The sequence below is a fragment of the Melanerpes formicivorus genome, unplaced genomic scaffold (assembly GCF_026170545.1).
Source record: "Melanerpes formicivorus ecotype bairdi unplaced genomic scaffold, bMelFor1.0.p_v2 SCAF_71, whole genome shotgun sequence".
Taxonomy (NCBI): domain Eukaryota; kingdom Metazoa; phylum Chordata; class Aves; order Piciformes; family Picidae; genus Melanerpes; species Melanerpes formicivorus.
The window spans coordinates 2363127-2375500 of NW_027142423.1; the positions used below are offsets into that span (position 1 = coordinate 2363127).

General features: G+C 43.8%; 1 protein-coding gene across 1 annotated transcript in view; it reads left to right on the plus strand.

The window, feature by feature from the left end:
- Positions 1 to 12374, plus strand: part of EXT1 (exostosin glycosyltransferase 1) — a 192157-nt gene that overhangs the window by 155558 nt on the left and 24225 nt on the right. Inside the window, exons 2-3 of the mRNA XM_068163234.1 lie at positions 6166 to 6259; positions 8907 to 9014. Of these exons, the coding sequence (XP_068019335.1) occupies positions 6166 to 6259; positions 8907 to 9014 (202 nt within the window). The remainder of the gene's footprint in view (positions 1 to 6165; positions 6260 to 8906; positions 9015 to 12374) is intronic.

A 12374-nucleotide genomic window follows, 5' to 3' on the forward strand; every position in this document is an offset into this window, starting at 1 on the left:
TAAACCCATTGTATTTGGTTTGGTTTTGGTCCTGTATTTCTATCTGCATTTTGATAACCATGACATGTGGCTGGGTTTTGGTGAGTGCTGAATTAATAGGGAGGAGGGAGGCAGGTGAGGAGTTAGCATTCCCAAGGTCTGTCTAGCTGCTGCAGAAGCCATCTGTTTAGGGAAGGGGAATGGTGATAGTACCCTGTATCAGTGTTTGGTGGATTAGATAAGAAAATATGTACTCTCCTTTGTGATTTCTATGTGACAGGTGACATACAGGTGGATAAAGTATGATAATTATTACTTTTGGCTAGCTGGAAATATCTGTTGGTCTAAATAGCCAACAGAATCATAGAATCATTAAGGTTGGAAAAGATCATCAAGTTGAAACATCACCCAGTATCACCATGCCCACTAAACCATGTCTCAGAGTGCCATGTCCATACATGTCTTGGACACCCTCAGGGATGGTGCATCCACTACTTCCCTGGACAGCCTGTTCCAATGCCTGACCACTCTTTCAGTAAAGAAATTGTTCCTAATATCCAATCTAAACCTCTCATGGCACCGCTTGAAGCCATTTCCTTTCATCCTATTGATAGGTACTTGGAAGAAGAGACCAACACCTGATTACAACCTCCTTTCAAGTAGTTGTAGAGAGGTATAAGGTCTCCCCTTAGCCTCCCTTTCTCTAGAATAAATCCCAGTTCCCTTAGCCACTCCTCGCAAGATTTGTTCTCCAGACCCTTCACCAGCTTCATTGCCCTTTTCTGGACATGCTGCAACACATCAATGTCCTTGTAGTGAGGGGCCCAAAAATTAACCCAGTATTTGAGGTGCAGTCTCACCAATGCCACATACAGGGGCATGATTACCTCCCTAGTCCTGCTGGCCACACTGTTTGTTACACAGGTCAGGATACTGGTGGCCTTGGCCACCTGAGCACACTGCTGGCTCATGTTCAGCCAGCTTTTGATCAGCACCCCAGGTCCTTTTCTGCTGGTTTTCCAGCCACTCTTTCCCAGGCCTGTAGCATTGCGTGGAGTTGTTGTGACCCAGGGGCAGGACCCTGCACTTAGCCTTGTTGAATCTCATACAGCTGACCTCAGCCCATCAATCCAGCCTACCCAGATCCCTCTGCAGAGCCTTCCTACCTTTGATCAGATCAACACTTCTGCCCATCTTTTTATGCCTCCCTTCAATCAGTGGCAATGATGTTGTGGCTTTGGAAAAGAAAATTGTTTCTATTAGAACTGGTAGTGAAAATATTTCCCAGACTAGTTTCTAATCTCTTAAGTGTAGTGACATGGGGAAATACTTAAGCTGTAAGGAGGAATGTATGGCATGGCTGATTAGTCACTGCCGAGGCTCTGCTGCCTGCCCAGGCTCCTTGGGATAATGGTGAACCAGGAATCCCAAGCAGCCCTCTAATCCACATGCGGATTGACAAGGTCGGCACATCAGAAGGGGAAAAAAAGAGGGGGAATGGGAAAAGGCAGAAGCAATGTGTTGGATCAAGAAGTTAAAAATGTAAAAGCATTTGGCTGAGCAGCATTTCTGCTTCGGATAATTGCCCACACGGCATTGTAGTGTTTACACCTGCGTGATAGATGGGGCCAAACATGTTTTCTCAGCTATGGGTGGTAGCAGGGAGGGGATATTTCAATTAAAGTGTGAATAAATTAGAATTGATTATAAAGAGAGCTGCTTTTTTTTTAATGCTGCCTACAAAGGTATTAGCTGTGAACAAGGTGCACTTAATCATTCTGGAAGAAATCCGGCAAGTTAATGGAACAGACTGCTGATCTTTACAGAGGGATGCCAGCTTTGGGTTAAATCTGTAGCTATTTTAGTTTTAAAGCCCCAACTGCCATTTTAAAGGCATATGCAGTTTGGATTTTAACGTGTTTGAATGATGCAGCTGAGGCCCAGGCCAAGTCGACCCTAAAATTGGCAGGAAACCGTAACCTCCATGCAAGCGTGCAGAATGAAGGAATACAGGAATATGAGCAATAAGCATGTGCCCCCTCTCCCCAGCAGTCATCTAGCATGGACACCAAGAGCTTTCTGTATAGAAATACCCTCCAAGCTAAACAGAGGACTCCTCTGAAAGCTTTCCTGCAGTAAGTGCTGGGTGACTGCTAGCAGTGAAGTGCCAGGAGCGTGGCACCGCAGCAGCGCAGTAACAAAGCAGTGCCTGTCTGGTCACCGGCGCGCTGCCCCTCACTGCTGCTCTTTGCTCTGATTCCCTGGTGGCAAGTGGAGCCTGCAGAACCTCTGCAGCTGGGTAGAACCAGAGTATCTGGACAGGCAGGTAATGCAAAGCTGTCCCCACAAGCTGCCAGCTTGGGGGATGCAAAAACCACAGCTATGCAAGCCGTAAGATCATAACAAATCTCCCTGCCATCTTCCAACATCATCAGCTAATGGCAGTAAGTAGTTCTGAAAACAGATACAGCTCCCATTGACAGGGGAGAAGAAGAAGAGGAGGCTCTGGAAGAACCTCTTCTAAACACTTGACTATTTTCTGTGTAACTTAAGGCCCCTCTGTGAACAAGGTTATAATACTTCATTGCCTCCCTTGGGTCTCATTTAGATGAGTCAGTGAAGATGGTGGGGAAATCAAGCCCATCATGGATGTGATACTAGTGTTTGTAATAGATGCCAGATTGGTACTTAATGTACAAGTGTCCTGGTGTAGCTGAAAGGGTGTTCCGGGATGTCTGTGCCAGCTCTGATTTCTCTCCTGGACAAGTGAAAGAGAAAATTCAAGGTCAGCAAAGATTTAACTCATAAACCTACCTTTAATCATAGAGGTGATCACACTGACTTCAGGAAAAGCATATCAGGTCAGAATTAAGGAAGTGCAGAGATGCTTTCAGGTGAGGCATGTATGCTTCCTGTGTGGAAAAAAATGCCAATCATACATAAGCAATTTTCCCTTCCCAACAAGGCACTGGTGAAGTTCAAACCTTCTGTTGCAATATTGGTTCCTACAGAGCTGAAGGGAAGGAGTCTGTGTCTGAGGGTTGCCCTAACACCCTCTGTCCCATCCCACCATGGCCTGTGGGCTGGAGCTTTGTTCACCAGGTACCATTTTTGTGGCCAAGGTCTCCTCCAAATGCTGCCTGGCAGTCCGAGAAAAATATGTATGTAAAGGTCTCTGCTGCAAACTCAACCCTGAAGTACTGCTTGGCACATGTGAACAACTCTGTCCACAAGCAGTGCTTCAAACTACAAAGCTGTGCTTCCATCTTGACAGAGATGGTGATGTGTTTGTGCCTGGCTCTGTGTGCTGTGTGAAAGGTGTTTCTGCATTGGTATTTAAAGACACTGGGCTCTCTTCTGCCTTTCAGTCAAGGCGTGGTGCCCCTCTTGCCATGCATGCTCCCCACAAACTGGCAGAAGTAATATTAGCACCTTGCATTTAAGGCTTGCAGATAGATCCTTGATCCTGGAGCAGTTTCTGTCATGGATTGAGCTGGAAATCAGTCCTTTAGCGCTCTGCTCAAAGACTGTGCCAGAGTCACCTTAAAACATTTGGGTTGAAATTGCAGAAAAATTTGTTCATTAGAAGAACCTCTGGTGCAATTCATTTGCTGCAGCAGCTTTTGATGGATATTGCTTTACCCTGGGTCTGCTCCTGTTGTATCTGCGGGTTTTCCCTGAAGTGAGTGGAAATTTTGTGCCCATACATCAAGGTTAGGATGAGGCTCTCTGTGTATGTATGATGTAGATAAATTGCTTGATGACCATGAACTATACTATTCCAGAGCTCAGCAATAAATCACACGTTAGGCTTTAAAACACACAAATGGGAGCAAGAAGCTAACTGGTTTTCAGGTGGGAAATGGTCAACAAAATCCTTTTTTTACCTGGATCTTTCTCCCTTGTAAATCTATCCTAATATCAGCAAATTAGATACAAAAGAAAAGGTGCTCAATAGAAGATGTCACTGGCACATGGAGGTGGGAAATGGTCAACAAAATCCTTTCTTTTTTGGATCTTTGTCCCTTGTAGATATATCCTAATATCAGCAAATTAGACACAAAAGAAAAGGTGCTCAATAGAAGATGTCACTGGCACATGGAGGTGGGAAATGGTCAACAAAATCCTTTCTTTTTTGGATCTTTGTCCCTTGTAGATCTATCCTAATATCAGCAAATTAGACACAAAAGAGAAGGTGCTCAATAGAAGACGTCACTGGCATATGGAGGTGGGAAATGGTCAACAAATCTTTTCTTTTTGGATCTTTGTCCCTTGTAGATCTATCCTAATATCAGCAAATTAGACACAAAAGAAAAGGTGCTCAATAGAAGATGTCACTGGCATATGGAGGTGGGAAATGGTCAACAGAATCCTTTCTTTTTTGGATCTTTTCCCCTTGTAAATCTATCCTAATATCAGCAAATTAGATACAAAAGAGAAGCTGCTCAATAGAAGATGTCACTGGCATGTGGAGGACTCATTTTCCCTGGCCTTGTTCTCTGCTTTTCTTTCTGGTCTGGTCCTGCCATTGAAGCTTTGTGGATATTCTTACATTCCAGGGTCTTAACAGGTTCTTACATATTTAGCAAGCTAATGATGGGGGACTTCTGACGAGCGTCTTCTCGCCCTACGGGGTATTCTATTTTTGGTATTTATTAACATTCTCTGTCATACAATATAGAGTGCAAGTGATGAGCTTCAGACCTCTCTCAGCATTGTAAAAAAGGAATGCTTAAAAATGGCAACTTGGTTTATTATTTTGGTATCACAGTTTCTAATGTTTTCCCCTGTGTGCTGTGTCACTGCTGGCTGGGGCGAGCTGGGACATGGCTGCCAATCAATACTCCACGGAGAGAACAAGAAACTGCTGCCACTCAGATGGAATATGTATATAAGTATTTTAACCAAAGCTGAGATAAGATTTTTTTCTTCTTTGGTTTTTTTTTCTTAAAGTACTTCCAAGTCTTGTTTTGTAGTTTTAATTAATGCAACAAGGGCTTTTATTTTACTCAGGGTGCAGATAATCCTAATCCATTCACAGTGACCTTTTCTTGTGCAAATTAGCTATACATGCTTGTTTAAGCAAATGGGCCTTTGCAAGATGCCTCTTCCCAAAGACAGAGCCTATAATTGAAAATTGGCTTACTCCCATCTGTCTGGCCTGTCTGAGGACACAAACCTAGCTCTGGACTTTATCTTTATGTAGAAAATGTAATCCTATGCATATGTATACATACATCCACAAATGCACACATTAACCAAAAAACTAATCAAAACCTAAAACTTGCTCTGCCTGCAGGCTCCATTTAAATTAGATTATTAGTGTTAGAAAATTTCAGTGCCACCAGCTACTATCAAAATAACATCTGGCTGCAGAGTCCAGGGCAGACTGGAGAACGGAGGGCGTTTAATCTGGATCCTTTTGTCTCAGATGAGGTCCGCGCCATTCACAGTTCCATGGGTTTGCCAGGAGGACAATTAGCTAATAACAGGCTGGAAACTTTTGGGATTTGATGTGTGTTTTTTTTGGTGAATGGTTTTGAAGTAATTTATGGAATCAGGCAGAAAAAAAGAAAAAGTTGGCAGCAGTGTTTTGAAGTATTTGGGAGCAGGAAACGTTGCACCTATGTGGTTAATTGCCAAAACTGGACACTTTCTCCCTTTCACCACACTTGAAAGCAATCACCAAGTGAGTCAGTACAACCCCTCGTTCCTTTCTTAGTGCCTGCTTGATAATGGAAGATCTCTTTGGCATGGTTTGAATATTTTTTGCTTTGTCCAAAAGTCCTGTGCAGAAAGGAGCGCTGTTGTGCGTCACTTGGACTACATTTGAATAGAAATCAGAGTCACACAAGTGCTGCAACAATGCTTTGGGTATCAAAATATTTCATCTAAGCTTGTTTTATTTATATAGCAATGACTGATTTTTGCAAAAGCAAGATGATTTGCTGCCTTCTTGATTTTGTGACCACTCTCCCCAGCTCTCTCCCGTGGTGGCTGCTCCTGAGCTGGGGAGATGGCTGACCTATGCGTGCATGGAGGGAGCTAGTTAACCTGGTGGAGAGCAGTCTTGGTCAGGGATGATTTTATCCAGATGTGTCTCGACAGCTGTTTGCATTTTCACGCCCAGTTACTCTAGGACTCACTGCTAATTGAATTTTCTCTTTTCTCCTGTGTTCTTGTTAGGTATGATTACCGTGAAATGCTGCACAATGCCACTTTCTGTCTGGTTCCCCGTGGCCGCAGGCTTGGCTCTTTCAGGTTTCTGGAGGCCTTGCAGGTAAGAGCTGCAGTTGAAAGCATTGGCTACGCTGGCTGCAATTCTGCATGCAATAGCAAGGAGGTGGGGAGGAGGGAAATGTGATTCATTTCCCCGGTGGACAGTAATCCACTTTGCGAAAGCCTCTATTCATACTTCTGGAGCAATTGGCAGCTTCTTCCCATGAGAGGCTGAGCACTGAGCTTATCTGAAGGCTGAATTGCGTTGCCTCCAGGAAAGGGGTTTCCCTGGATGTGGTGAGGCTGAGAGGTTAGGTTGGTTTAGAGCAATATTTTATCAAGTTGTGAGACTTCCCATGGGAGACACTGGCCTCTACAAGTAAGCCCTGGGGCAGCAAAAATAGCTTTTTTGTTTTCACTTAGCCAAAACAGACCTGTTTATGCACTGCCTGTCTAGAGATGATGCTTGCTGAACACCTTCTCTAGAAGGTGGCCCGGAGGTGGTGAAGCCCCAGGTGGAAGCTTCATGTTAAAGCTAATCTCAAGGAGCACCTGAATGCCCTTTCCCCTTTCTAAAAATTTTGGTTCATGGTCCCTCTTTTTGGCTGTTGCCCAGCAGCAGAGGGCAATTGAAAAGACCCCAGCGTGACTGTGGCAGCAGAGCTTGGCAGCGCAGTGATGAGGCCTGATGCTGACCTACTTTGACTGCAGGCAATGCGACCTTTTTTTGTTTTTGGCAAGCATCAACTCAGCCCTGGGGTCCTGGATCTACAATCAGCCATACAAAGCATCTTGGGAGATGCTGCAGATCCCCTCTAGGAATGACATCTGGAATTTCGTGGTGGTAGGAGTGGAGGGAAGGGGAGCCCGAGGTGCTTCCTGGTGTCGGTGAGATGGCAAATGGGGACACCTTACAGGGTTCTACCTCCAGGTGTCCTTCTGCCATTTTGGAAGTGTCCCAGCATTGGCAGCGCAGCTGTTAATGCATAGCATCACATCACTGTTTTTCATCAACCACAAAATGTCCCAGCTGCTATTAAAGACTGTTGTTTACTGCAATGCAGAGCAGGATTCCGGTACCTAAATGTAGGTGCATCGTATTTTAGAAGCCCAGGGCTTCCAAAGCTTATGGCATTCTTCAGAAGGCCTCCAGTAGATCCTATGTTGTGTCTCCCAGCATTTGACAGGTTTCTTGGATACCCTAGAGCATCCCAAATGCATTGGACATTTGGATTTAATCCAAATTGTGATCCAAGTTCTGGATTGTCTTTGCTCCTGCAGAGAAGATCAGGCTCCTGCTCAGAAGGAGATTAATAGACCACAAAGTACTATTCCTTCTGCAGCCTCTTTGGAGGAAGGACTGGGACTGGATTATTTGGGAAGACATGGGACTCCAGATCCTCCTGAAGAGCACTGCTCAGCCTTTCACTCACCTGGGCCAAAAGTCATGCATCTTCTGCTAGATATATCATCTTGGTAGAAGAAAATAGGGGGCATACCTCATTGTACAGAACTTGGAGACTCCAGGTCTGTGATGATAAAATGCAGAGGATCTTTCTTGCAGGCCAGCAGCAGTATTCAGCAATTGTGATGAAATCCCAATTTCAGGCTGGCTCCAGGACGTCTTGAAAAACATAATCCACATTAGTGGGATGTTTTAAACATGAAAACACATTAAATGCTTTCTGGTTGGCTTTTTAAATGCACTGAGGTCACTTCCAGACACAAACCCACGGTTCTTTACACACCAGAAGTACTGCTCTTACTAGGGAAGGTACGACAGTCTGACAGGCTCCCCTTTATACCATCTTTTGGGAGGTATGGAGAGGTCTGAACCCTAGCTGGAGCAAAGTCAGAGCGCTTAAGTTTGGCTCGATCCAGAAGAAACTGAACCAGAGCACAGGCTCAGTGCAGATGTTCTTCTAATAGGTTCTTTCACCACAGCAGGGGGTGTCCGGTTTGGATCTCATGTTGTGATCCAGGTGACCAGATTGCAGTGGCAATCATTTGTTAACAGAAATACTGCCCTGTTTACTCAATATCTGCAAACTTGCTGTCTGTGCAGAGGGACTTGCACAACTTTTAAAAGATTAAATAATGCAGACAGATCATGCTGGCATGAAGCAGAGACTAAAGGTGTATGCTTTTTAGTTGTTTTAAGACAGAAAGCCATTCTCATTTTTGTAGACAGATGATGACAGATGAGTTGTGTCTGCGCAGCTGCCTCTCTTCGGAGAGTTTGTATCAAACAGGACAGAGAATTCACTCCTCCTTTGGAAAGAGTGCTCTGGGATTAAGGATGTTCTGTGTTTTCTGTAGGCTTGCCTTGCGACATATTGCAAAAACTGAAGGAGTTAGCTCCCTGCTGAATGGTTCACAAAGCAGCGAGGGAGGCCATCATTTTGTATTAAATTCTCCAGTGTTCCATCTGCAGCATTTTAACAGTTCTGCCCTCCTCTGGCAGCACTAGACTTCAAATGCCACTCTCTTGCAAACCCCATTTTTTCCAGTGAATGTGAGTAAGTGCAAAATGGAAACCCAGAAATATTTGGGCTGTCCTCCTGAGGCCCCCAGTTTCTGGGCTTTCTTTGCTGTGTTGCCTCTCCTTCTGAGCTTGTGCAGGAAACAACAGTCATGGTGTTGGTGCAAACCTCAAAGCTTGCCCTGGTCATTGGGTACCTGCTAACAACTGCAATGTGTGCATGCAGGCTGCCTGCGTCCCGGTGATGCTCAGCAATGGATGGGAGTTGCCGTTCTCGGAAGTGATTGACTGGAACCAAGCTGCCGTCATAGGCGATGAGAGATTGTTATTACAGGTAAGGGAAAGATTGTGGCCTTCAGCAGAGCAGCTGAGTATTGGCTGCCACCATCTAAAATGGATGGGGAAGATGAATCCAGAAGGTCAGGGTTGTAAAAGAGTTTTTATCATGAAGGGATTGTCTGTGTCACATTGGCTGTGAACTCATTTAATATGACATCATTCATTTTTTGACCTGAAGGTCATTGCAGCCACCAGGCCACATCCTTAAATGCAAGAGACTGTTTTATTTTTCCTAAGAGAATGAAATCTCTTCTGGTATGGAGCACCTGGATGTTTCTCTGAGGCAGAGCTGCCCTGGGCTGGGTGCCTTGATGAGAATGAAAACATTTGAAGGCAAGTTCTGCCCTAGTCCTGCAGAAATACTTTGTCCTGTGGGGTCCCACCAATGCTGTGTGGGTGGCTGGCAGGTACTGAAGGGGCTCCTCAGGCAAGCAGGTATTTCCTCAGGCACTTTTGTGCAAAGCAGAAGCCGTCCTCATTCTGATGCCTGGACCATGTAACATTGCTTTCTGAAGCAATATTCATGTCACTTACTGTTAATCTTCTTGAGATCATGGAACAAAAGTGGACTGAGAAGTTAGAAATCTCCTGCTACCTTCAGCATCTATTTTGGTTTTAAATTCACTAAGGTTTTTTGGTTGATTTTTCTTCTGTTTCCCTGCTGAGTTTTATAGTCTACCTACATTCTCTAAAGTATGTGGAGAAGCTGATGCTAGGAAAAGTTCTGGAAAAACTGTCTTCACCAAAGTAGCATTTGATAAAATGCCATTTCCCAGCACGAAGCTGAGATCCATGACATGTGGAATAGCTCCTAAGTAGCCTCTAAGAGGGGGGATTTTTTTTTAATGGCTGCATTTAATTCATTTCCAAAGTGGCAAGCTATTGTCATCCACAGAGAGAAGCCTTCAAAGGTACAGGTGTCTTGGCACCCCTGAAATGAAGTACCTTTGAAGATCTCATTCGATACCGATCTACTTGTCTGAAGAAGTAAATATTTATGAAGAGCTGGCTTAGCAAGCCTTGCAAAGTGCTGCCAATTCTTAACATGATACAAGCTGCAAATAGAAGAGGGCCATTTGACTATTTTTTTTGTTGCTTCTACGGACGGCAGAAATTATTTCTCTCTTTAAACACTAATAATTTGCTGATCCTTCAAGCTTTCCGGTACCCTGCCATTCGTTCCCTTCACAGCTGCTTCTCCACTGAGCAGCTATTGCACCCTTATTAACAGTGTTTTTAAAGAGCTGGCAGAGGGCCTGAATGTCTGCTCTGGGAAATGTTTTTGTTATGTTACAGTTTTTCATTTCCTGTTTGAGAGGAGCTCAGATGTTTTTATTTGCATATTCTCCTCGTTATAGCACTGCCAGGGCTTAATCCAGCCTTTCTGCATTTATTTGTGCAGGGTGGGGTTTTGCTTCTCCATAGTTATTATTGAAATGACCTTTTAGTAAGACGTCATCTCCTTCCAATAATTCCAGTGTAATCCTGCCAGATTAGTATTCATACATCATTTTTCCCACCTGTCTTTCTGGACAAATAGAATGGAATGGAATGGAATGGAATGGAATGGAATGGAATGGAATGGAATGGAATGGAATGGAATGGAATGGAATAGAATAGAATAGAATAGAATAGAATAGAATAGAATAGAATAGAATAGAATAGAATAGAATAGAATAGAATAGAATAGAATAGAATAGAATAGAATTAACCAGGTTGGACAAGACCTTTGAGATCGTCAAGTCCAACCTATCATCCAACACCATCTAATCAACTAAACCATGGCATCAAGTGCCCCATCCAGTCTCTTCCTCAACACCTCCAGTGATGGTGACTCCACCACCTCCCTGGGCATCCCATTCCAATGGCCAATCACTCTTTCTATGAAGAACTTCCTCCTAACATCCAGCCTAAACCTCCCCTGGCACAGCTTTAGACTCTGTCCTTTTGTTCTATAAATTAATAACTAGTAGGTAAATGCAGTGAAAGCAGGGGCTCTGGTTTTCCTTTCCAGCTGTTGTAACAGAGCAGAAACCAAAGCTTTTCTGAATCTTGGCACTGTGGTTGCAGGCACTCACAAGTGTGGTGTGGTCTGTGAAATCATAACTTCTTGCAGTAACCTTGACAGTCAGAGCAGCCTTTCCTTTAGAAAGGCGCAGTTGGGAGTGAGTGTTGATGTTATTTGTTGCTCACACACCTGTGTGCACGCACACATGAGGTTGCCTATAATGCAATGAAGTGTTTGTAGACTAAAACAATGCCATATCACCACTGTGAAGTGAATTTGATCTTGTGTTTGCTGCTGCTAATGATCCTGGGTGTGATTAATATGCATCTGAGTACATTCAGTACAGGTAATGTTCATTATCCCCATACTTATTGGACCTTAATTGGAAAAGTAATTAAAAGAAAGAATATTCACCCCAAAAGATGAAATCTGATGCAGTGATTTACTGCATCATATCACAGATAGTGATGTGACCAGTTAGAAAAACATGTATTAGTACAGATTCTTAGCACCTATCTTTCCTACTAGTTTTGCAAGGAATGTTTTACATAAAGACCTCTATTTATTCTAGAGGGCCTCTAGCAAAGGAACATAAAGTACTATCTTCAAAAGTCTGACCATTTTCTTCTGTTCCACCTTGCTGTAGAGCTCACTCTGCCATAAGCTCAAATCCTGTGTTACAGTTAGCAGTGTCTCGAAGATGAAGGCCTCAGAGACAAAGCGTTTAGAGAGCAGATTGTCCCATCTGACACCACACCCTGTTGAGCCATGGTCCTTTTGGACGCAGTGTCCAGACATGAATGCAAACTATGCAGTAAAGAGGTTAGGAAATCTTAGGGAAATTTTTGCATATAAATTCTTAAAATCCCAGTTTTTCTCCAGGAAAGTGTCTCATGTGAGAACATTTGATTTGGGAACATGTGAAAGCAGATAATGATCGCTGCCACCTCTCAGACTATTTTAGGAATAAGCAAAGTGTTCTGATCAGGGAATGGCAGAAGGAACGTGGTGGGGTGCAGGTAACTTCAGAATAAGCTGGGGTGTACAGAACAGCAACACCCAGCCCAGATAGATGCTTTCAAATTGGCATCCTAGGAAGGAAAAACACAACAAATGAGTGTCTGAGAACATGGTGTCCTAATCAGTAATTACAAAAAAGTAGGCACAAAAGCACTGCTCTTCATTCCTAGCAAAAATGAACACAAATCAGCAACCTATCCTAGATGCCTTTCTGATGCAGTGGGTAGCCCTTGTAATTGAAGTAAATTGCAGTTAAATTCCCTTGAAAATGTCAGTTTGCAGTGTCAAAGTGGTATGCTGGAGGCCTTGGTCACTGTCCTAAGTTAA